This window comes from Astyanax mexicanus, chromosome 20 (genome assembly GCF_023375975.1).
Source record: "Astyanax mexicanus isolate ESR-SI-001 chromosome 20, AstMex3_surface, whole genome shotgun sequence".
Taxonomy (NCBI): domain Eukaryota; kingdom Metazoa; phylum Chordata; class Actinopteri; order Characiformes; family Acestrorhamphidae; genus Astyanax; species Astyanax mexicanus.
The window spans coordinates 11,226,434-11,253,706 of record NC_064427.1 but is presented as its reverse complement, the minus strand read 5'-3'; the positions used below and the strand labels follow the sequence as shown (position 1 = coordinate 11,253,706).

Sequence of the window (27,273 nt, the reverse complement as noted above, 5' to 3'; positions counted from 1 at the left end):
AGAGGAGGGGGAGAAAAGAGAGAGAGGGGCAGAAGAATGTGGGGGTTGGAGGGCAGAATAGAGAGTAAGAGAGTGGGGGGGGGGGTGAGAAGAAGAGTTTAAGGCAGAAGGATGGGGGCAGAACAGAAAACGACAGAGTGGGGAAAGAGGGACAGAAGAGAATAAAGAGAAAAACGTGGTTGAGAGAGATATAGAGGCGGGAAAAAGAATAGAGAGGGGAATGAAGGGGAAAAAGCTAGGGAGAAGATAAAGAAAGACAGAGAACAAGAGAAATGGTTAAAAAGAAAAAGTTAGGCTGGAACACAGAGAGAGAGAGAGAGTAATGAAGTTTGGGGGCCTCAAAAGAGAGAGAGAATAGATTGGCAGAACGGAAAAGAGAGAGGGGGCAGAAAGGAAAAAAGAGTGTGGATGAGGGAGGCAGAAGTGAAAGAAGTGGAGGGGGATGACAAGAAGAAGGGGGAGAAAAATAGAACTACTGAATAACCCAATAACTCTCTCAGTCCATACTTCTGACCCACATCTCTCTCTCTCTTTCTCTCTCTCTCTCTCTCTGTCTTTCTCTCTCTCTCTTTCTCTGTATCTTTCTCTCTCTCTCTCTCTCTCTCTCTCTCTCTCTGTCTTTCTCTCTCTCTGTCTTTCTCTCTCTCTTTCTCTCTCTCTGTCTTTCTCTCTCTTTCTTTCTCTGTATCTTTCTCTCTCTCTCCCTCCTTCTCTCTCTCTCTGTATTTCTCTCTCTCTCACTCACACACACACAGTTGCTGCAGGTCTGCATCAAACATGTGCAAATGCAGTAGAGGAGTAAAACACAGCCATTAATCCTATTGGACCTTGTTCAACTCCCTGATCTGCTCTCTCTCTCTCTCTCTCTGTGTGTGTGTGTGTCTGTGTGTGTCTGTGTGTGTCTGTGTGTGTCTGTGTGTGTCTGTGTGTGTGTGTGAGAAATTGGCCTGCTCTCAGGAGCAATAAATAGATTTAAATTAATAATAAATAAAATAAAATGACTTTGATAATATTACTAATAATAGTGTATTACTTTTAGTAGTTTAGGTACTTACAAAAGTAATTAAAGTAACAGTGTAGCGAATAATCAAAGCATTGTGAATGATCTGTAACCCCATATCCAGTCCATCATCCCTTAGATGTCTGTTTTTTTGTGTGCTAGGCTAACATTGCTAACAAACACTGAAATTCACCAGGATGTTATCAGTCTTATCTATACAAACATTTGTGTTCTAACTTTTCTGAAAAGTGAAAAAAACTCCAGACAGGAACTGGGAATACTGGTCTTTCCTAAGGAGAGCTCTGGGAATGGTTAAGCTAACACAATTACACACAGCAAGCCCTGAGGACCGTTTTAATTTTATTTTCAACAGTTGCATTCAACAGTTGCTCAATGCCTAGTGTCCACTGCTGGGATGCTGCCACCACCATGCTTCACTGCTGGAATGGTGTTTGTTGAGGAATGGGCAGTTGTCTGGTGTGCCACTCCGACGGCAACAACTTAAAACTGCAGTTATGGAGGGGTCCACAAACGCTAGTACTTTTGCATAGATTAGCAGACGAATAATGGATTTTGTCTTCAAGCTATTTGGTGATAATGCTGGCTGAAACAGTGTGTGTCATTTGTAGTTCAGAGGTCACGCTATCACTAAAGCTGTTAACGGGAGACAAGAGCAGGAACCAGAAACAGAAGTGGAATCTGTCTGTCAGAACGTCTGGATGGCTGTTTCATTCGTATGGTCCTTTCCTCAGAGAGGGTGCATGTCAGCGGTTTGGTCCCCAGGGACCGTGTCTCTGGATGGGAAATGGAGGCGTGGTTTCACGCTGTTCCTCTTCTCATCTGCTCCAGATGTTCCTCTGTGTCCTCCTCGTCTGCGAGGGAGGCAGGAGTAAGTGCTGTAGATGTAGAAGGTCTGCGCTCGGCCGCTGCTTTACAGGGCTGTAAATGCTTAAATTGTCATGTGAAGATAAATCCAGGCTGCGTGAGGAAAGGTACTATCTGGTCCGCAGTAACAGGTTCTGCACATGTGCTGGACTGTGGGGTCTCCTAAAAGATCTTTGGAATATTTGAATGAATATTGGTCCCGATTAAAGAGAGGTGGAGGTGGAGGAGGAGGATGTGTGGTGTATGAACATCGTGCTAAGACGTATTAGTTTAAAACTTTAGGGAACACTTGAAATATTATTGGTTTATGTCCTCCTTCAGTGGCTCTCTGCACCAAACAGACCCAATGCCTTTACCATATGTACACAGTGTGTGTATGTGTGTGTGTGTGTGTGTGTGTGTGATGGTTTCAGCTTCTGGTGGCTCAGTGCCTGAGTGTTCAGGTTGATTGTAAGTGGAAATGCTGGAGTCTCTGGAATTCTCCTCTGTGTAGTGTGACGTGATTGAGCATCTTGAGGGCAAATCTGCTGCTACTGTGGTTCCTGGAAGCTTCCGCTATGTCTTTCAGCAGCTTTTCCTATCGCACGAGTGCCAGAACACCGGGATGGGAGTAGCTATATATTATTTTATCATGATTCCTGAGCTCTTATACAATTCTGTTGCGATTTGATGTATGTAATATTGGGCCTTGTATGAATGGACTTACACCTGTTCACGTTTCAAATCTGTATAATTTATAATATATTTTCTGACTCTTCAAACCCTGGCTGACACTTATTAGTCAAAAATCCTCTAAGCAACAGTCTAAACATCTAAAAACGGAAAAAGGCAGGGAAAACCGATAAGACTGTGTGTTTTCTGACTGTGTTTTTACAGTGTGCATCGTTATTAGGAAATATCAGTTCATGGGAACTGTGGAAGTCAAGATAGAGCAACAGATCTAGATCTAGATCTAGAACAGTGTTTCCCAACCCTGGTCCTCGAGACACTCTGTCCTACACGTTATGTTATGTATTGTTGCTGATTTAACACACTCAATAAACTCTGAAAGGCACAGTGGCTTAATAGGTAGGATCATGTGTGTTGGAAACACTCAAATAGGCAGGATATTGTGGCTCCAGGACCAAGGTTGGGAAACACTGATCTAGAAGATCAAGAAAGCTCTCAGAGAGAACTACTCTCTACTCTCTAATTCTGGTTAAACAGGCAAATCAACACCCAACATCTTCTTTTATGAGGGGTGGTGCCCCATTCCACTGTGCAGTGTTGCTTGATTAAAACAGATTGGATTAAATATTAATATGCTAAAAAAGGTATGTTGTATTTCTTGACCTTTTGACCCGTCAGTAGTAGTGCTGGCAAAAGTCTGAAAGCAGAACAGTATGGTCATTGATGTCGGTATTGTACTGATTAAGGGAAGTGCATTGTTGTAATAAAAGTGGGCTGGACAAGTCATTCAGGACTGGCATCAAAACACCCGTAATGCTGCCTGTGGTCACGCCTGGCTTTTGGATTTAACATCTGTTTCTGTTTGCTTCTGTCTCTGCAGCTTCGGTACCAGCATGGCCTCTCCACACCGGACCTGCGGCAGACTCTGCCTAACCTGAAGAACTTTCTGGAACATGGTCTGATGGTTAGATGGTGAGTTTGATGCCTTTTTCCTTAGGAAATTGGTTCAGAGGCATCTGTTGTCACTTTATTAAAGGGAATCTGGTCTTTTTTGCCTAATGTTAAGCTTGAAGTCAGTCTTTTCATTATGTCAAATTTATGGACCAGTCTATGTTGTGTGTTATTAAATGGATGTAGAAATGTTCAAAAGTTTGGACAGACCTTAAAATCTGTGTTTTTTTCATTATTACCAAAGTTATGATTAATACCAAAGTCATCCGAACTATGAAGAAAAACATATCAAATTATTTAGTAAACGAGAAAGTGTAAAACTAATCAGAATGTTTTATATTTTACATTCTGCAAAGTAGCACCTCTTGCTTTGATGACAGCTTTGCACATCTATACATTTTTAAGGTAGAGTCACCTGAAATGGCTCTCAGTTAACAGCTGTGCTGTACTTGTCAGGAGTTAATTACTTGATTTTTTGCCCTCTTAATGTGTTTGAGAGCATCAGTTGTAAAGTTGTGAAGAGGTAGAGTTGGTATACAGTGAATATCTCTATTTAAGTAATGTTTTAATCCATATTATGGCAAGAACTACTCAACTAAACAAAGAAAAAAACTTAAAAGAAATGAGATCAGTCAATTTTTAAAACATTTTAAGAACTTTGAAACTATCCTCAAGTGCAGTCGCAAAGACCATGAAAAACGGTATGATGAAACTCTCATCAGATGAAGCTCTCATCAGCACCGCCCCAGGGAAGAAAGCATCTGTTGATCAGAGTAAGTTTATCAGAGTTACCAGCTTCAGAAATCACAAGTAAACAGCACCCCAGTATTTTGAGTATTTCGGTTTATTGAACACGTTTAAGTTACAACATGTTTTTTTAATGAGTTCCTTCATAGTCAGGATGACTATAGGATTAATTTACAAAAAAAAAAGAAAAAGACCCTTTTAACTCTTACTGTGTACAATATTAAACAGTTTTACCTTACCTTTGTCTGAATCCACAAATATGAAGACATCTTAAAACATATCAAGACATTGTGTTCAGTGTCTCAATGTAAGTAGACACACAATGTAAGTTTTCTTGATCATAATATCTCTATATAATATCTGGATTTAAGATGATTTCACTCATTCAGAAAAAAACACTTATGCAGTTCAGCTGCTCAGTTAATCACTGCTGTTTGGAGTTGAACAGTCTTTGACTATGAATCACATTTTCTCCCTAAACATGCTACCTAGCATTAGCATCTACTTCTGGAATGTGCTGCACCAACACTGACTGATAGCAGCAGTGCTAAAGCTGTTCTATGGGTCTAAATTGCCTGTAAATGTAAATAACTGTGTGATGTGATATTGTGTAACTGACAGCAGAGCTATGTATGAGATTTCACTGATTTGAGTGAAATTAATGGCATATTCATGAGTGGATAGCCAGTCTGAGACCCACCCGTAACCCTCCCGATCCGGCTTTGATCCGGACTCTGTGTCCGGGTTCAGCGCTTGGCAAAGACGACGTTCTGCTCAATAATTTAATAATCTGTGTTTAGGGAAGGAAGGAGGCCAGGTTAAATAAAGCCTCTGACGTCCCCCGAACACACTGCTAATGCGGCGGGGAAGTGTTTAAGAGGGAACAGATGAAATGAAGTGTGACCTCTTGACCTCTGCAACGTCCTCCATGGCAGGAAGGGGAAGTCCAGTGGCCTCCATAGCTAAAGGGCACACATACACATACATGCATACACACACACACACACATACACACAGACATAAACAAGTGTGCATATAAACAAGTATAAAAATGCAAGTCCAGCGGTCTAAAGCTGTGCCACTATGATCGGGAGATTGCTGGTTCGAATCCCGGTCATGCAGCTTGCCATCAGCTGCCACAGCCCTGAGAGAGCACAATTGGCCTTGATCTGGGTGGGTAGATGGCACTCTTTCCCACTTATCACTCTAAAGGGTGATGTCTGCAGCACAAGGCGTCTGTGAGCTGATGTATCAGAACCGAGTTGCTGCGCTTTCCACCGAGTGCGCTGTGATGCTACTCAGCAATGCAGCATCAGCAGTTTAAAAAGAGGCGGAGTCTTTTGTGATGGGGATATACAGCTGAGTAGCAACTGAATGTTTGGGACAATTGGTGTAGTTAAATTGGAAAAAACAAAACAAATGTATAAACGCATAATAATAATTTTAGCAGGCCATCAGTGTGAGGTGATTTAAATTTCAGTATAGAGAGCAGTTACATAACAGCATTCTCTCTAAAACATGGGGTTGGCTGGGGAATTGTTTTCTCTAGTTCTCTCACCTTACTCTTTATTCGTTACACTCATTCTTCCTCGCCTAAAGTGTCAGGAAAACCGTTTCTGTCTGAAAAATGTATTTATATGTAATATGTATTTTCTGAAAAATTAATGCATTCATTTATATTATTGTCATTTTTTAATAATTTTATGCCACTTATAACTCTACTAGCTATCTACTAGCTGAGTAAAATTGTAAAAACAAAGGTTTGATCTTGATATTTTTCAAATATATGAGCGATTCATTCAATTAGTTCTTACATAGCGTTAACAACTTCAGTCTTTCTATTTATAAACAAACAGCAGATGTGCAAGCTATTGTTTCCTTTGCATTTAATTATTTTTTTATGATTAGCTTTAATATTAAACAGAGCAAACATAACATCCTACAATTTTAGTTTAAGAAAAAGTGTAAAATATGAAAATTACTGCCACATAACAGAGTTCTTAACTAGTTTCAGTTTAGTTCTCCAGCACTGAGGCTGGAGCAGTATTAGCATTATCCACTAACCACGCTAAGCGCTAGCTCTTTCATCGTTCAGAGGTGAGTATATTGGACTGTATTCTGCCTGTTAATCCTTGTTAAAACAAGCTACGTGGGACAAACCGGTAGCTGATATTAGCTTGGTTCAGTGTAGTGCTGTCAGGTGGCATTAGCCGCTAACCCATCTAAGCTTTTCAAGAGAGAAATCTGTGTAGCTTAACATCCAGTGCTCGTTTGACTTTTATTTTATGAATTACAATTTTGTTTACTTAGTTTAGCTTTGCTTAACTATCCTCCAACACCACCTACTGTGAGATCTGCTAAATTAGGAGGAAAACACAGCCACACCCCTGTTCCTTATAATCGCATAATGCGCTTTATAATGTGGTGCACCTTATGAATGAAAATAGACCAGAAAATAGACGTTCATTGATTGCACCTTATAATCCTGTGCCACTTATAGTCTGAAACAAATGGTAATAAATAAATAAAATAACATTTATAATAAAATAACATCAGCAAGAATGGTTGAGGTCATAACCATGTATCGTATGATATGTAGATAATGTAATTATTGGGACAGACCCAATAAAAAGACCCATTAAATGAATGAACTTTATACGCTGTAAGTGACACTAAGGTGTGTTATTGCAAGCAATGTTTTTATGTAGTTTTAATTTATTTAAAATATTTTTAAATAATGGAATTAATTAATCTATAACGATCTTTAACGATTAAGAGACCCATAGAATAGTTGACTTAGAATAATGTTGACTTCCATTAAGTTAAGAAGGCATATACTGTATAAGATGGCAGCCTGGTTAAAGTGTAAAAGTATGTAATGTCGTGTGTAATGTCATTTTTAAAAGGCCTAATAACACCTTAGCACAATAGAAATATTATAAAATAGCTGTTTGGCTTTTAACCTAATACCGTTCAGCTGTAGCGAAGACTCAGTAAGCCCTGCCCACTGCAGTAAACAGCTCTGCTCGGAGGCTGGCTGTGTAAAAACGTCAGCTGTAAAGAATAAGTTACACTTTTCCGAGCCCCTCATTGAGGTAAGTTACCGCAGGGTGAAACTCGGTGGATTGTGCTGCTGACCGTGTCGGACGGACGCTGCGGACCGCGGGGGAAAAGCTCGGTTGAACGGTGAAACGCATTCCTTTCATTTTACGTTAGTTGCAGATTTCTTTTATTGCCCTTCCACATCACTCCCCTCCTCCCCCTCCTCCCTGCGAAAAAACCTAAATTCAGGTTGTGTTTCCAGCACAAGGGACCAAAGACGTGAAATACTGAGGCATAAAAACCTACAAACTGCAGGGAGTTAACCTGTGCACAGCAGACAACCCGCCTGATATCCTGCCTGTTTTTTTCTTTTTGTCTATCTTTTTTTTATCTCTAGCTTCATCTCTCTTTATCTCTTTCTCTCTCTGTGTTAAATACATTGTGGTTAAAATGCTTAAGCTTAATTATGACAAATATAAACTGCAGCTGTGAAATTTAGCAGTTAGTCAAGACCACTAAGTCAGAATGGTGTCTTGCTGGAGACAACCAGTGAATCTCTGTGTGGAGACACTGTGCTCAGCATCAGGATCAGTGGTTTGGTCTGAAAGGTTTGATGTTCACCTTTGGTCCTCATTACTGTTTAAACACTTTTACTGACCAACGTTACGTTAATAAGCTCCTGCAACCAGTAGCTCAACCTTTTCTGAACGTGCACTCCCATGCACTATTTCAACAGGACAATGCTTGTGCACAGACTGCTGCCATCTCAAGAGCTTGCCTTGAAGAGATTGATACTATGCCATGTCCAATCGCAATGCCAGATCTGTCTCTGACTGAAAATGTGCGGGGTTCTTTTGGATGCGCTATCTACACTTCACCCCTACCACAAAATCTGCAGCAGCTGCGTGAGATTTTTTCATCTGCATTGGATGGATTATTACACAACATAATATGAAACTTCTACAATTCCACGCACTTCTTCTGGTAACCTTTAGCTTCCATAAAATAGCTTAGCGTTCCAATGACCATGAGTGTATGTAGTTTTAGTGTCAGGTTTTAGTTGTTGAGTTTTGATGCTCACTGTAATAAGACTTTATGAATGTCTTTCAAGGCTTATGTCAAAGCTCATGTGGCTTTATGAAGAATGCTCATAAAGCTCATAAAGATACAGTGTTAACAAACAACAAAATGGTTTGTCCAAACATTTGACTGATATTGCAGGTGTGTGAGATACTGTCCGTTTGCATTGTGAGTCATTTCCTTTAGTGTGTTCAGCAAATTGAGCATGCAGGAAGTCAGCAGATCTCTGCTTTGTTCTCGGGGAGAATTAGGACAAGGATTTATCCGTATAATGGGAGATATGGATTGTTCCACTCTTCATGCCTCTGTATATTTGTGTGTGTGTGTGTGTGTCTGGGGAGATACATCCACATGTTCTGTATTTCACAGATGAATTTCTGAAGCCTCCTTATTAACGTTTGATCCGTTAACCCCCTCTGGAGTCCTGAGTCTGCTCCAGATCTGCACTTTTCTTCTGGGAAATTCCCAATTATACAACTGACCCGAAGCTTCGTTCACTCTCATCAGCCCGATTCCACGCTCGCTTCCAGCAGCTGCGTCTGATTGCTCCCATGCTCATTTGGGACGCCACAAACGATTAGAGCTGCAACAATTAGCTGGCAAAGTCGATCATTAGTCAACCGCAGAAATGATTATGCGGTTTTATCAGTGAAGAGTTGATCCATAATACGCTGTAATGTTTTATTCATCAGCTCTGCAGTGATTGGGTCCGTGACATCAATTATGGAAAAATCCTGGTGTTTCATTTCATTACCATTTAAACCAAGGCTTTATAACAGATATATGTTCATGTAACAGACATAAGGGCTGGAGAATATACTGACATTTTATCTTATCCTGATACATTTTCACATATAAACATATCCAGGATATCATCAGTGCTTATAGAAAACTGATACCCAACTGTGCATTTATTTACAGAGTGTGTCTAAAATCCTGTTTAATTGAATGATATTCAGCAAAAAAGTAGTAAGAATAACTGTACTATGCATAAAAAAGAATTTTAATGTCAAAAGTGCAGAATCTTCCACAGCTGATGCATTTTGTCTGCATGTCAAAATATGATATATATATATATATATATATATATATACTGTGTATCATGAAAATGTATTTAAATATTGTGATACTAATAATATTTTTACTGTATCACCCAGCTCTATCAGTGCATGATTTAAACAGCAAGGGTGGTGGCTTTTATACTGTTCTTATTGGTTTTGGAAGTGTATCGTATTAACCGAAATTAAGAAATATGTTGCAATATTTTTTGCCAGAGGGCACACTCTCTCCCCACATCACTCCAAAGGATGATTTCCACAGCAAGGCGTCTGTGAGCTGATGTATTGGAACCGAGTTGCTGCGCTTTTCTCCGAGCGCACTGTAATGCTACCCAACAATGCTGCATCAGCAGTAGTTGGAAAAGAGGCGGTGGCTGATTTCACATGTGTCAGAGGAGACGTGCTAGTCTTCACCCTCCTGGTGTTGGGGTGTCACTAGTGATAGGGGGAGTTCTAATCATTGGGTTGGCTAATTGTTTAGCACAGGTTGGATAGCATTTATTAACCAGAGATGAGCAGCACTGATTAGCCTTGTGCCCAAGATTGGGTGGTCTGTCTCTCTTTGTATACCCAATCACTAGGTATTGTAAGCACAATTTCTGTCCAGGAGCCCCTTTGTCAGCTTAGGAGCCATTTGGTACATGATATGACGGCCCAGTTGTCTGGCAATAGTGATCTGACTCTTGTTAAAGTGGCTCAGATCTGTGTGTAGCCGGTTTTACCACATCCAAGACATTGACTTGTAAGAATCTACAAAAAAGTTGCTATTGAGTGGGACAGTGGCTTGTTGGTTAGCATGTTTGCCTCTCAGTGCTTGGGTCTTGTGTTCAAGTCCCTATCTGGGTGAAGAGACCACCACAGTCCAAAAAGACTTCATTGCCCAGAATTTGCCTACTCAACATTGCTCTTGAACTTGTTACTCCATCTGTCTGTGAGGCATGTGTGGCACCAGAGTAATTGCCTTAGTGCCTGATGCAGTCCTCCAATTGGACAAACATCCTTTTTTTCGTTAAGAGTAAGCTGTTCTTGATTGGTTTTAACACACACTGTTGGTTGAGTGCTGAGTATAAAGGAATATGTAGATTCTCACCAGGTTTCTTAAAAATACATTTTAATTATTCATATTATCTTCAAATTTAGCTGTCGTAATGATTTGGCAAACGGTTTGAAAAAGAAAAACAATAGGAACTTTAAAAAGGAAGAAGAAATCAGTCTTTGACTGTAACTATAAAACTGCTCGTGAAATGCTCACACAGTGTGAAGAGCATCTGGGGTTTTCTCAAATGATGTAAAAAAGGACTGTTGTAATAGATGAGGACATGAAAGTGTAGAATGATTTGAGCTGTTATATAAGTGATTGATGGAGTAAAACATGGGGAGAGAGAGTTATAAAAGGGCGAGCGAGGTTTGCTACTGCTGTGTTAATGGCACGTCCTGCAGAGATCATACCCAAGATGTGATGCACACTCATATGCACTCATATTTGTGGCTGAACACCACTGTAGTTCTGGCTGGGTTTCTCTCTCTCCCTCTCTGTCTCTCTCTTTCTCTCTATCACCCTCTCATTTGCTAGGTTGTGGGCCTTATAATCCGGTGCACCTTATGTATGAATTTTACCAGTCAGGTATTAGGAGGAAGAAAAGCCACTCTGCTGAAGTACAGAGTTAAACAGGAGTGTTAGTTTAGTTCTCCAGCACCTGGCTGGAGCAGTATTAGCATTAGCCACAAACTACGCTAAGCGCTAGCCCTTTCGCCATTCAGAGGTGAGTATTATCTGTCTGAAGCCTGCTTCTAACCCTGGCTAACATTGCTAAAGCAGCATTACCATAAGCCACTAACCACGCTAAGGGCTAGCTCTTTTTCCATTTCGCCTGCGCATTTACCGTGTTACAAAAAGCTACATAAGAAGAACCACTAGCTAATACCCTGGCTTACCAGAACACTCAGGGTTCCTCAGTGTAGCACTTTTGAGCGACATTTACTGTTAGCCGCTAATGCTGCTGCAACCTGCCTTTGTAGAAATCTGGAAATCTAAGCTTACTGTACATAAATTAAAGAGCATTCCTCACCCAAATAAACTGTTTTCAGGAAAAAAAAAATCTGTGTTGATTAACATCCAGCGCTCGTTTGACCATTAGTCAATGTTTTTTTTTTTAAGAATTACAATTTTGTTTACCTAGCTTAGCTTTACTTAACTTTACCCCACCACCCAGCAGCGACACCTTTTAAATTAGAAGAAAAACATGATGACACCCCTGTTTTGAAACTATTTTAGAAGATAAATAAGAATCACTGTGTTATAATATTGCACTTATGAAGGTTTAAATCTGTGTGCAATTTAAATTCAGAAAAGAAAGTTCATGGGTGTCTTGTGTGAAAATGGCTTGGTTCTGGATGGATGACACCTTATTTGACCATCTCAAGCAGCATAATTCAGTTCAGAGTAAGTTAAAATTTATGGACCTATACGGCCCTAAAATAAAGTATGCTGTGTGTTTGCTGCCTGTAACAAATAAATTTGAATATTTTATTGTATTTTATTATATATCATTGACCATAATAATGTTTTTGGTGTTTGTGGTGATGTCAGTGACTGAGTGAATGTTTGCGGTGACCCTGTTACCCACACTCCAGCTATCACTAACTAGTTTTGGCAGATTAATTGTCTGATAGCTGAATGCATGGATTAATCGCTCCTGCCGGATTGAGAGAGATTTCCCTTTACAGTTTCATGACCCCGCAGCACCGTGTGTGTTTTATGTCCAGATGTTGTTGCAGCAGCGCTCTTCTGCAGCAGAAACCTGAAGAAAACAATGAACTGGATCAGGATCAGTGTCAGTGGGTTTGGTTTCCAGAGCATTTTTCAGAAGTGTACAAACACACACAGACACACACACACACACACACACACACACACACAGCCAGAATATTAGGCAGTGAATCAGAGAGATTTCTGGTTAGGTTTGTCCGTGGTGGAATGAAGAGTCCTCTGTGGACACAGCATTGCTTCACATCTGCACAGACCTCGTCTCAGCGTTCCCCTCAGTAGCGTTCCTGCATTCTTTACGTACAGCTTGGACTGTAGTTTAAGGTCTGATGTGTTTGGTGTGAATTAGTGTTTCACTATAGAGACTACAGGTGCTGGTCAACGAATTAGAATAATTTGAAATAGTGCAATCATGAAATTTTTTGAATGCATTTTTTGTGCAGAAAGCAAATCAGGTGTTCACCGCACCTGTCCTACTCGTTAGACTAATCACAGAACTCGTTACCTGGAAAAAAATTTGCTCAGCTGAGCTTTCCAAAAGGCCCATTTAGGCCATTTAACTGTGACACTGTTGTTTTATTGAATTAGAATAATGGAGAAACCGTTTCATTGAATTAGAATAAATGCTCAAATTTTTGTTTTCTGTGAAGAGTGTTCACTGTGCAGTATAAAGTCAGGGTTGAGTAGAATTTCTAAGTTGTAAAATCAATCATGGGTAAGCAGCGCGACCTCTCAACCGGAATAGTGGCTCAAATTCAAGCCCTTCGCCAACAAGGCTTGACCCAAACTAAAATTGCTGAGCAGCTCGGCATCAGCCAGTCTTCCGTCTGCAAAGCTCTCAAGAAAAACTGCAGCAAGCGCACCAACTGTTCCGGCGTCCGAAAAACTTCTGCTCGCGACAACAAGCAGCTGAGAAAGATCGCAGTCAGCAACCGGTTCAAGTCCACTTCCGAGCTCACTGACTTGTGGAACAAGCAGACCGACGCTGACGTCTCCAGATCAACCACTTACCGTCGTCTGCGCGAACTCGGCTTCAAATCTCGCGTTCCAGCAGTAAAACCGATGCTGAACAAGAAACAAATGGAGAAACGGCTGAAGTGGGCCAAAGAACACGGCGAGTGGACTGCTGAAGACTGGCAGAAAGTGGTCTTCAGTGACGAATCACGCTTCTGCATCTCCTTCGGTGACCAAGGTCCTCGTGTCTGCCGTCGTGGTGGCGAAACCTACAACCACGAGTGCGTGAAAAGATCCGTCAAGTTTCCCCAGAGCGTTATGGTCTGGGGATGCATGTCCGCTCGAGGTGTAGGGAAACTCTGCTTCCTCAAGAAGACTGTCAATGCTGCCGTATATCAAGATGTTCTGGAAACGTTCCTGATTCCGACTGTTGAGGAACAGTTCGGCGAAGAAGACTTCATATTTCAACAGGATCTTGCACCGGCTCATGCGGCAAAGTCGGCCAAAGATTGGTTCACTAAAAAACAGCTTGAAGTTTTGGCATGGCCGGCCAACTCGCCTGACCTCAATGTCATTGAAAACCTTTGGGCCATCGTCAAGAGGAAAATTCGCGACAGAAAGCCTACTACGCTGGACCAACTGAAGCAGAACATCGCCACTGCCTGGGAAGCTGTGAGTGCGGAAACTTGCGACAAGCTGGTCAAATCGATGCCGCGGAGACTTCAGGCAGTCATACAAGCCAAGGGGGCAGCCACAAAATACTGAGAAAGTGATGATTGTAATTATAATAAAAATTATTCTAATTCAATGAAACGGTTTCTCCATTATTCTAATTCAATAAAACAACAGTGTCACAGTTAAATGGCCTAAATGGGCCTTTTGGAAAGCTCAGCTGAGCAAATTTTTTTCCAGGTAACGAGTTCTGTGATTAGTCTAACGAGTAGGACAGGTGCGGTGAACACCTGATTTGCTTTCTGCACAAAAAATGCATTCAAAGAATTTCATGATTGCACTATTTCAAATTATTCTAATTCGTTGACCAGCACCTGTATAATGGTGATGGAAACCCTGCATTGTTTACCATGACAACAACACAAATATAGCTATTTTATTTACTATCCTAACTGGCCAGTGAACCTACACACTGACAGGAGCAAGAAAGAAAATACAGCGAGAAGATTCTGTGTTCCAGCGCATATATCTGTGCAGTTTAATGCTGCTGTAATACTTAACACTGAAAAGCAGTATTTTCATTAGGACGTGCAGTGCAGATGTCATGTAATGAACTGAGGTGCACAGATGAGAGCAGTGAATGCAACATGCACAGTGCGTGTAAACAGCATGGAGCACAGACAGTGTTTGTTCATAGCTGTGGAAATTAGCGTTATCTGGCTAATATATCAGCTTAAACTGTGCCTTATCAGCAGTTTAGCTCAAATAAAAGGAGTATATTTAATAGCGGTGTCAAATAGAGACTGGATCACGTTCTCACCACAGATAAACTGCTCCAGAAATAGTGCTGGTGAGAAAACCCTCTTAGATGTTTAGACACACAGGTTCACAGTGTCTTTTTACCCCAACTGTGAACAATCCAGACTGGGTTAGGTTTCTGTAGAACAGAGTGATTCACACCAAACCTATTCATTGACTAGACTTTGTTCACAGCTCACAGAACAGTGAATAGTGTAGTGGGTATGCTTAGTGTAGAGTGTATGTATTGACGTGACATTGCCGCTAGGACACACCCCCTTAGTCATACAGAGTGGCAAAACTTTCTACTACATGGTTGTTTTTCTTAGGGGAAATGGCCAAACCAGCAATGAAACAAGCAATTATATGCTTAAATTAAAGGCAGTTAAGCTCGACCAATGATCCGTGAACATCGATATGTGGGTTTCCTGACATTTTTATGTACCTGATTTCAACACTAGTGAAAATCCAGTGGGTTTTGTGAATTGCAGCAGTCCATTTGCTTCCCACTTCTTCATCTTTCAGCAGTCTGTAAAAGGACTGAATTTTTCATAAATCTGTTTGTACGGTCAATCACAGCACAATAGCTTTTTCCCCTTTTTGTGTGTTTTTGTGTTTTTATTTTATTAATTTTTTTACAGCACTTACATTCATTTCATTCACATTGACTGTCTTTTTCCATTCAGTGGGCGTAACTGCAGTGACTCCCACCAGCTGTGACGTCATGTGTCTATTCTCTGTAGCTCATACAGACTGTTGATACAGTAAACTGATGTTTATGATAGAGAAGGACAGTTTTGTGTTTCATGCTGTATTTTGGTTCCTGTAATTATAAGATCAATATGCAAATCTGATGTGTATTTTTTTAAGACTGTTGGCTGTTGCCCAGTTCTGCTTTTTGTAGAGTCCACCTCTATATTTACAGATATAGACTCATGTCCAGTGTCTGAGCTGGGGGTTAAGCCCACTGCCACTGATATTAAGAGCACAGTCTAAGATCACACTACTGGAGACCCATTCTAAAGCATCCATTCAGCTACATTTGAGTTGCACTGATTGCATTGCATTACACAAATGTTCAAATGCACACGCAAACAAACAGCTCACATAGTCTTTGTAGAAAAATATTTCTGATAGAAATCTCCACCTTACACTGTCTCCACTTTTCACTGTTTAAACCCTCTACTGCTTCCACGTTCTACTGTCTCCACCTTCTACTTTTTTCATGATTAGGGAACCAGTGACCCATTTCCATGGTCCCACCACATATAGCGAACACTCATTTCCATCAGTAAATTACACTGTGTATTCTTTAGTTACGCTGCATATCTCCGTAGTTGCATACACCTAGTGTTTTGCAACTGATAATATATGTCCAAATAATTTATACTGAACAAAGTAGTGCTGTCAATATGCAACGCATGCAATTAATCTGGAAACTTTTACAGCAAGACGTGCAATGTCACCTAAGGCAATCGAATCAAACAAATCATGTGGCAATGTTTTGATTCTTGACACAAGAAGAAGATACACAGTGTTGTAATTTTCTGAGTGAAAAGGGCTGTCCCTGTCACTCGCTCTCTCTTTGTGAGTGGCAGGCTACTCCATAAGAACGAGGTAACCGCATGGCCTCCAAATGGCTGGGCACATGCTTGTAAACGCAGCAGCAGACAGCCTGTAGAAAGCTGTGTTATGCTAAACTCATTTGCATAGTTTGATAGACCTATTTCTTGAAATGTGCCACATCCACACCCAGTGTCATAGCTGTGATACACTGATTTCCACACTTGCGCTATATCCTTTTCTATAGTTACACTACGCCCATTTCTATGGTTATGCTACACTTTTTTTCATGGTTTCTATGGTTGGTTCCACTGTAGCTGTTTTGCTTTTTGACTTCACTTAAACTCCACTGTTTCTTCTGTTTCTGTCGTTTCCGCTGTTGCTGTATTAGTGTTAGTGAGCTCTATTAGTGAGTCTTGAGGGGCATCACTGGCTGTACACTACAACAGTGAAAGTGAGGCAGCAAAAATGTTTGTACAGTACAGCAGCAGAAGACAAAAGAAGAAAGTATCTCCAGATGATTAGATGATCATTCTGTCAGCACCAGCTTTAATTACATCACATCTCTCCAGCTCTGCTTTCCTGAGTAAACAGTATAAGGTGGAGAATTGTTTAACATTAGCAGACGCTAACATTAATGCAGGACCACCTTCATCCCACCCTCTGATATCTGGACCCGAGGGCATGTGTACTGTGTGTGTGAATACACAGATGGACGGAAGTGTTGGAGGAGAGCTGAGCTCTTTGAGGCACTGTGTTTTGAGGTGTTTAGTCTGCAGTGTGTGTTGAGCTGATTTGGAGCAGGCTGGTCAGTTGTGGGTCAGGTTTTGTTTCAGTCAGTGCCGCCCTCAGGGCTTTTATTAGCTGTAATTGTCCACAGGAGCGCTGAGGGAACCGGAGCTGCTGTAAAAGTTAATGATAAGTTAAGAAGACTAACAGGAGAAGCTGCACCACAGGACTAATAAATGTGGGCGTGCCTTTCCAACCTCATGCTGTTAAAGTGATCGTTTAGCAAATCTAATTTAACTCTTTATGCTTGAGGCGGCTTCTGCTGTGTTTAGCCCTCCTCTCTTCTTCAGTCAGTGTTCTAGATCTCAGCGTCTCATATAGAGTCAGAAACCACTCAACACCTTCCTGACTGCTCTTCACACCTCCAGCACTTTTGAGGGGTAAAAGTTGAGTATACTCAAATATTCACAATGTACACCTAGAACCGGTTGTTTTTTGACTGTTGCTAAATAATAGGCAACATTATCCTACAATGCAGTGTGGAACAAAAAGCTTTATCTTAGGAAAAATGAGAAAACAGGAGTAAAAGAGTAAATTCAGGGTCAAAAGTAGCAGGACAATTTGCAGTGATGGCATAACAACATTTTGGACCCTATCTTACACACTGTGCAAGGTGCTCCATTTAAGTAGTAAAGATGAATATATCTACGTCAATGGGCATGGTGGCCTGGATGTGAGGTGAACCACTGACTGATTTTAACCCTGGCAACAGTCAAACGTCAGACGTTCATTGCTATGCTGGCAACGCAAGTGTGCCACGAGCTCAGCACGCGTACACCCTCGTTATCACACACACACAAGGACATGCAGGAGTGCACAAACCCAACATTTACATCAACAATAAACAGAGTACTGTTCTCCTTTTTCATAACTTATCTATCATTTACCTAATATAAGGGCTGAACCAAATACTTGGCAACCAAAGTTAAGAAAAGTAACAGAATAAGTTATGCAAAAGTGACGTTTTCCTAAAATAAATAAAAAAAGCAATGCAAAATTACATTTAAGCTATTTAATAAGCAGTAGTTTAAAATGGCAAAATGTAGTGAAAACCTGCTTATGTGTGTTTGTTTGGTTATTACATTTAGTTAGGTAAAAAAATGCATTTCTACCCATAATCTTACATTTTTCTCTAATCTTCCATATGAACTAAGTGAAATGTTGGATCACTGATGTCTGCTGAAATCTGGTGATGAAAATCCTAGTATTTTTTAGTATAGCAATAAATATATTGCAAAATATAAATTAATTCAATGTCAGGTGTATGTATTGTGGTTAGTATATTAATGTTATGTTAACTAACCTGCCAAACCCACACTTTTACTATATTTATTTGCCTTATATTAGTATGTAGTACACAGTCCAGAGTCAATCTCCGCGGAGCACATTTCCCAGAATTCCCCATTTATCTGCCATCTACCCCTTAATAGAGGAATAAGGAAAACTAGAGAGCCAGGTGTATCTGAAGAGTTCATTTTAGTGGAGAAGGAAAACCTATTAATTCAATTGAAATAATAACAATAGTATCACAAAAAAATTATCATAAAAAAATTCCTAGAAAAAAAATATTATTAATATCCAGAAAGAAGTTGTGATGACATTAATATTCATATTACATTACATTAATTTACAGAACATTAACATTCATAATCAGAGTTTTTACTCAGATGAACACATAACAAAAAAGATGTAATAATATTTACATCATATATGTGATATTAAAGAACATGAATTCCCACTACAAACAATATTTATAATAAATTTCTAATGTAATGACTGCTTAGAAAATAATCTAATAGCACTATTGTCCAGGAACATTCAAATCCAGAATGAAGTTTTTATCTAGAATGAGGTTCTAATACAGGAATACGGAGAATGAGGTTCTAATAACATTAATAGAGACGGGCAGTGTGTGGATGGTGTGTGTTGTTTCAGCTCTGCTGTGATTGTTTCTGAGGGCCTTCAGTGAGGGAGAGCGCAGATTAATTGGAGTCAGAGATGTAATCAGATTTTGAACGGGGGCCATAAAGCCTGTATTTTGTCTGTAGTAACGGTCTGAGGCCGGTTCTCCTCTGGATCTCGATGACGCATGGTTCTTTTGATGTTTTAATAGCACGAGTCCTATACTGATCCAGAACCTGCCTGCCGCTCTGAAAAGCTCTGGTTCTGTTCATCAGAGCTTTAACTCGCTCCTCATTGAACGTCTCCCTTGATTTCAGATAGGAGACTGGGATTAATTACAGTGGAGAGGGGCTGCAGCATAATGATTTAGTTTGGAATTTGTTCACTCACGGCATTAGCCGGAAAGCTTCTGCGTTTCGTATTCCCATGGACGGATGGAGAATTTGGCATTGTGTTTGTCTGTTTAGCTTTAGAGCATTTATCATTGTGTTTGGCTCGCTGAAACCCAACTGTCTGGCACTTAAGCACCAAAAGAAATGCATTAGGGAACTGTCCCAGTACTGCATCAATACAGTATCGGCACTGATACTGGTACCTAACTACAGTACCGGTATCTGTTCTTCTACTGGCACACAAATAAAATATCTGTATTGATTCGTCTATTATCAATCAAATACAAAACAGGTATCGGTTCTTCTCCTGGCACTCAAAAAAAAAATTGGTATCAATTTGTCTACTGGCAATCAAATACAATATCTGTATGGGTTCTTCTACAAGCACTCAAATACAATACTGGTATCGGATCTTTTACTGGCACTTAAATACAATACCAGTATCGTTTTTTCTACTTCCACTCAAATACAATATCAGAATCGGTTCTTCTACTGGCACTTAAATACAATACCTGTATCAGTTCTTCTGCTAGTGCTTAAATACCATACTGGTATCGGTTCTTCTACTGGCACTCAAATACAATCCAGGTATCGGTTCTTCTACTGGCACTCAAATACAATATCGGTATTGGTTCTTCTACTGGCACTCAAATACAATACCTGTATCAGTTCTTCTTCTGGCACTCAAATACAATACCAGTATCGGTTCTTCTACTGGCACTCAAATACAATATCAGTATCGGTTGTTCTACTGGCACTCAAATACAATACCTGTATTAGTTCTTCTACTAGTGCTAAAATACCATACTGGTATCGGTTCTTCTACTGGCACTCAAAAACAATACCAGTATTGGTTCTTTTACTTGCACTCAAATATAATGCGCTTATCGGTTCTTCTACTGGCACTCAAATACAATATCAGTATCGGTTGTTCTGCTGGCACTCAAATACAATACCTGTATTAGTTCTTCTACAGGTGCTGGTCAACGAATTAGAATAATTTGAAATAGTGCAATCATGAAATTCTTTGAATGCATTTTTTGTGCAGAAAGCAAATCAGGTGTTCACAGCACCTGTCCTACTCGTTAGACTAATCACAAAACTCGTTACCTGGAAAAATTTGCTCAGCTGAGCTTTCCAAAAGGCCCATTTAGGCCATTTAACTGTGACACTGTTGTTTTATTGAATTAGAATAATGGAGAAACCGTTTCATTGAATTAGAATAAATGCTCGAATTTTTGTTTTCTGTGAAGAGTGTTCACTGTGCAGTATAAAGTCAGGGTTGAGTAGAATTTCTAAGTTGTAAAATCAATCATGGGTAAGCAGCGCGACCTCTCAACCGGAATAGTGGCTCAAATTCAAGCCCTTCGCCAACAAGGCTTGACCCAAACTAAAATTGCTGAGCAGCTCGGCATCAGCCAGTCTTCCGTCTTCAAAGCTCTCAAGAAAAACTGCTTCAAGCGCACCAACTGTTCCGGCGTCCAAAAAACTTCTGCTCGCGACAACAAGCAGCTGAGAAAGATCGCAGTCAGCAACCGGTTCAAGTCCACTTCCGAGCTCACCGACTTGTGGAACAAGCAGACCGGCGCTGACGTCTCCAGATCAACCACTTACCGTCGTCTGCGCGAACTTGGCTTCAAATCTCGCGTTCCAGCAGTAAAACCGATGCTGAACAAGAAACAAATGGAGAAACGGCTGAAGTGGGCCAAAGAACACGGCGAGTGGACTGCTGAAGACTGGCAGAAAGTGGTCATCAGTGACGAATCACGCTTCTGCATCTCCTTCGGTGACCAAGGTCCTCGTGTCTGGCATCGTGGTGGCGAAACCTACAACCACGAGTGCGTGAAAAGATCCGTCAAGTTTTCCCAGAGCGTTATGGTCTGGGGATGCATGTCCGCTCGAGGTGTAGGGAAACTCTGCTTCCTCAAGAAGACTGTCAATGCTGCCGTAAATCAAGATGTTCTGGAAACGTTCCTGATTCCGACTGTTGAGGAACAGTTCGGCGAAGAAGACTTCATATTTCAACAGGATCTTGCACCGGCTCATGCGGCAAAGTCGACCAAAGATTGGTTCACTAAAAAACAGCTTGAAGTTTTGGCATGGCCGGCCAACTCGCCTGACCTCAATGTCATTGAAAACCTTTGGGCCATCGTCAAGCGGAAAATTCGCGACAGAAAGCCTACTACGCTGGACCAACTGAAGCAGAACATCGCCACTGCCTGGGAAGCTGTGAGTGCGGAAACTTGCGACAAGCTGGTCAAATCGATGCCGCGGAGACTTCAGGCAGTCATGCAAGCCAAGGGGGCAGCCACAAAATACTGAGAAAGTGATGATTGTAATTATAATAAAAATTATTCTAATTCAATGAAACGGTTTCTCCATTATTCTAATTCAATAAAACAACAGTGTCACAGTTAAATGGCCTAAATGGGCCTTTTGGAAAGCTCAGCTGAGCAAACTTTTTTCCAGGTAACGAGTTCTGTGATTAGTCTAACGAGTAGGACAGGTGCGGTGAACACCTGATTTGCTTTCTGCACAAAAAATGCATTCAAAGAATTTCATGATTGCACTATTTCAAATTATTCTAATTCGTTGACCAGCACCTGTACTAGTGCTAAAATACCATACTGGTATCGGTTCTTCTACTGGCACTCAAAAACAATACCAGTATTGGTTCTTTTACTTGCACTCAAATATAATGCGCTTATCGGTTCTTCTACTGGCTCTCAGATACAATACCGGTATTGGTTCTTCTATTGGCACTCAAATACAATACCGGTATCGGTTCTTCTATTGGCACTTAAATAAAATATCAATATCGATTTGCCTACTGCCAATCAAATACAATATCGCTATCTGTTCTTCTACTGGCACTCAAATACAAAATTGGTATCTGTTCTACTGGCACTCAAATAAAATATTGGTATCGATTTGTCTACTGGCACTCAAATACAATACTGGTATTGGTTCTTCTACTGTCTCTCAAATAGAATACTGGTATTGGTTATTCTACTGGCTCTTAAATACAATGCCGGTATTGGTTCTTCTATTGGCACTCAAATACAATACCGGTATCTGTCTTTCTATTGGCACTTAAATAAAATATCGATATCGATTTGTCTACTGCCAATCAAATACAAAATCGGTATCTGTTCTACTGGCACTCAAATACAATACAGGTATCTGTTCTTTAATGGCACTCAAATAAAATATTGAGTTTTGTATCGATTTGTCTACTGGCACTTACATACATTATTGGTATCGGTTCTTCTACTGGCACCCAAATTCAATATTAGTATCGATTTGTCTACTGGCACTCAAATACAGTACCAGTATCGGTTCTTCTACTGGCACCCAAATATAGTATTGTAACGGTTATTAAACTGGAACTTAAATACCGTATCAGTTTTAATACTGGCATTTTAATAGTAAATATCAGTGTTTAATCTTTTCCTGGCTCTATTTATAGCTGTGTTGATACTTGCGCTTAAATGCAATATTAGTGTTGTATCACTGCTGATTGTAGATGTAGAGATTGGTGTTTGTACTCCCTCTCTGGTGTTATTTTGTAGTAATTTAGAGTGAAAAGCTTCATATCAGTGGGAACCTCACTCTAATAGTGTTTTAGATGTCTGCACATTTGTTTTTTCCCTGCATGCTGTTTTTGCAATCATCCGTAGTCACTTGTGATTTGTGGTTTATTGAGCGTTTGAGTGGAGTTTGAAGTGGAGCTGGGAGCAGCTGTTTTCTATGTGAATATGTGTTATTGATCACACTCCTCGTGATGGCAGACGGTTGGAATATCGCGCTGTTTTTCGGGGAACTTGTTCAGAATGATAAGTACAGAGGAACAGCTGTGTGTGTGTGAACGAGTTATGACATAATTCATCATGGACATCAGTGACTGCGCAGAAATAAGCCTCTTCACACCCTCTCTCTTTGTTCTATTTCTCCCTCTCGCTCTTTCTCACACATACCCACACGCACACACACACTTACAAAATAGTGTTCAAACTGAGCCTGTGTTTAAAATAGTTTGGAGACGCATTCATTTTATCATGTAACAAAAGTTTTATCCAATAACAAAAAAATTAAATCAAACCATTTTCAAATGTTTTGAAAAGGACAATCGCAACTCTAATGGGACACAATATAAAAAGGTATTAATTTAAAGCGATGAATGAGGCTTATATGCTTCAGTTTTGTTTAATAAATCAGCCATGTGCATCAAGTTTTTAGCAGTTATTGGTTTGAGACACTGTATAAACACATCTTTTAGGACACATTCACATTTATCATTTCTTGTGACACCAAGGATATTAATAATTTATCATGCATTTGTAGGAGTAACTGTCTCTACTGTCCAGAGAAGGCTTTTATCTAGAATTTTGGGGACTGATCTGAACACTCTTGGTATCATCACGCTGTGAAGCTCCAGCTCATCCCATATCACCCATCTCGGTTGATCAGGTTTAGGTCAAGAACCCTTTTACATTTACTTCATAATTCCTTATGTGTCTCTTTGTTGTTTTCATGTCTTTAAAATTAATCTACGATGTAGAAAATAAATGAAATTAATAAATAAATATAAACATTTAATGAGAAGGTGTGTCCAAACTTTTGATTGGTTCATCCTAGGCAGTGTTTAATAAGGTGTGTAACTGAATGGTGTTTTGAATGGTAATGTTATTGATTTGTTTTATTAATCTTTACCTTTCTCTCTCTCTTGCTCAGTGATCGCCACGTCTCCAGCTCCATCCCAGTTCCTGTGAAGTCCCACTTGAGTGTTTCCGCTGCCTCAGATATCGCTTTCATGGCCTCTCCCGAAAGAGGAACTCGCAAAAGAGCGAGTTCAGAGGCAGATAAGCAGAAATATAAAGAAATGCAGACGCCTCCACCCAGCTATCGCACCGCCACAGGCCAGCGTGACCCAACAGTCCTGCCAGAAGATCCTGCTGACCCTTCTGTCCTCATGAGCTCCTCTCTGGATGCTAGCATTGACTTAGCCAAGACCCTCGATGCTGACGGACAGATGAAGGAGGATGAAGCAGCTGGGCAGCTGAACGAAGCGGCTGAGGTAGACGAAGAAGTTGAGAAAGATTTAGAAAAGCCAGAAGAAGAAACCATAGCTCCTGGTCCTCCAGATGTCCTCCCTGCTGGATGCTCTTTGGAAGAAGCCCCAGCTAGTCAGCTTCCAGGCACCATGAACGGATCAGCCGTGCCTGGAAATGGGGTGAATGTGGGGATTGCCGCTGTAGAGCAAGCGGAGGAAATCATGGGCACTGAAGCCACAGGTTTAGGCCTCGGGCTGGGGTTGGGGTTGGGACTGGGACTGAGTGGCAGCGCCAGGTTGGAGGATTTTCCGTGCATTCCTGTCGAGCACGCTGTTGCTGTGGAAAGCGATGATCAGGTTCTAGGAGAGTTAGACGCCGCTGGATTTGAGGAATTCTCCAGACGTATCTATGCACTAAATGAGAACATGTCCAGCTTCCGACGGCCAAGGAAAAACTCGGACAAATGACCGAAACGTGGGCACAGGACTCGACAGGTCAAAGGAACACTAGTTTTCAGCTGAATTTCTGTGTTATGTTTTGCATTGGTAGCGTACAGTTGTTTACCACTACCAGGTATTTCGACAGGTTTCCCTGAAATTAAAAAGAACTGCCCAAAAAAATAGATTCAATTCAACTCATGTATTGTAGAATTGAGTGGCCAATTCCTAAATCATGGCAGTTAATGTTTAAATTAAAGCCTAAAGTAAATTTCTGAACTTTCAAAGATGGGCTGGTCTTGGACCCACATCTAAGCGTTTAATTTCTCTCAAAGTTCAGGAGAATTTGATCATCATTTTGATAGTCAGTGATAATCAGCCCTACGCTACCAATGCGACATATAGGCATCCAGCTGCAAAACGTTGGCGTGTCCTTCAGAAACCTACAGACAGGCCTAATCTTCATGAGGCCACGCCCTGACTGCATTGAACATAGACATTACATAAAGAGATATATTATTATTGATAATAATAATAGGAAATATCTGGATTATTGACCAATTTGCACTTCCTGAAGCATTTCTATAATCCTTTCAAACTAAATAAAAGCGAATGTTTGTGGTTGAAATCCTTGGTAGGCCTTTTTTGTGAGTGTGTGCAGGAGAGGTTGGAGGTGTGTCTCAGATTCTTCTTTATGATGCCTCAGGCCGTTTATACCGTGCCCGCGGCGGAATGGGGAGGGTGAGGAATAACTGCACCAGTGACACACTCTCACACACTCTTCAAGAGCATGCAGCACACACACACACACACACATACACAGCTACACACACACAGCTCGTCACTCATATGTTGCTGATAAATCAGGCTTGTTATTTATGGGCCGACTAAAAGAAACCTTTACAAAGTTCAACACACTTCAGAAATCAAATATCAGGCCAGCTGAAGATTCAATAAATGTTTTAGAAATGTTAGTAAGCACCTAGAGCATCTAGAGTTTTCTAGAAAGTTCCTAAAATCAAATTCATAGCTCACTGAAGAGAGTAGAAATGTTAATCTAATTTGAAGACCATGTTCTACGAATCTTACCCAGGGTTTTTAAAGGTTTGCTTAGAAGATTCAAGACATCATATTTGGGACTGACTTTTAGACTAATGCAAGGATTATTTCTATAATTTGAATTAATTTAGCAAGTCTTCACCAGCTGCAAGGCTTTAAAGATTAATAAGAGGAGGATTTCAGAAGTGAGATTTATGGTTAGGATTTAAAATTCTGGTTAAGGGTAAGACCTCTAGCTTCTATGGAAATAAGCGTAAAAATCAACTAAATGTTATAGAGATGTCTTACTGATGGCATTTAAATGGAGGACATCTAAAGATTCCTAGAAGGTTATAGACGATTGATGGATTTAAGGTCAACTTTACCAGGTCAAAGTCTTGCAGAGTTGTCTCATTATTAATGTTGTCTAGAAGATTTTAAAGACCAAATTCTTGGCCAATTAAAAATTCTAGAATTGCAAGATTCTTGAAGTCGGACGCGAGCAGTTTTCGGCAGGGATTCAACACAGCTGTTCTTTTTCATTCTGTTGTCTTTTTACACCTTCATTTTTCATTTTTTCACCTGCCATCCGAAGGTAGATCTCACTAATTGTGTTCTTTGTTTCAGTAAAAGCTAAAAAGCAGGTTGTGCGCACTGTGTGATGTTTGAGCTTCTAGCACTCTGATTTCTCATCATTACTTTTAAAATATCTGAACATTATATTGCTTGATATCTGTTTTTATCCCCTGTAAGGAACCTATTGTCTAATTAATTGTCTCATGCTCATTCGTAGCTAGAAAAAACTGTATGTGAGGAATAGTAAAGACTCATTTACAGCAAGTATGTTTTTTTTGGGAACACTCTATGAATGTCATCTCTATAAGACTCTATAAACATACTAATAACACATTATAATGCATTCATAAGGCATTATAAACATGGCTATACATATTTATAAAATGTATAATTCATCATAGCCATGTTTATTATGCATCATGAACTGTGATTATAAATCATTAATAGCTGTGTTTATAACATGTTATACATCCATACCAAGAAACTCAGTCCCAGCTTACAGACTGTATTATGACTAAAAAAGCTTTCAACTTATAAACACATTCTAAATAATCCTAAAAATATATTTTATATAATCGTGGTAACACTTAATTATTCTTGTCTTGAATATAATATTAGTTATAGTAAATTATAATGTATTATAACAGGTCTTTGTGCGCTCTAAGTAAAATGCCAGACTTTCATTGTGGGACTATATTACTAAAGATAGCTATATACTATTTTAACATATATATTATAAACACAGCTTATAATGTATTATGATCACAAGTTGTAATGCTTAATAAACATGGCTATAATGGGTTACGCATTTTTATAAATATTTATAGCCATGTTTATAATGCCTTATGAATGCATTATAATATGTTATGAATGTGGTTATAGAGTCTAATAGAGATTAC

The 27,273-nt window shown here is 40.1% G+C and overlaps 1 protein-coding gene across 1 annotated transcript in view; it reads left to right on the top strand.

Annotated features, from left to right (window-relative positions):
* Nucleotides 1–25,388, top strand: part of uvrag (UV radiation resistance associated gene) — a 150,489-nt gene extending 125,101 nt beyond the window's left edge. Inside the window, exons 14-15 of the mRNA XM_007259445.4 lie at nucleotides 3,435–3,526; nucleotides 24,004–25,388. Of these exons, the coding sequence (XP_007259507.3) occupies nucleotides 3,435–3,526; nucleotides 24,004–24,790 (879 nt within the window). The 3' untranslated portion in view covers nucleotides 24,791–25,388. The remainder of the gene's footprint in view (nucleotides 1–3,434; nucleotides 3,527–24,003) is intronic.
* Nucleotides 25,389–27,273: the final 1,885 nt, after the last annotated feature.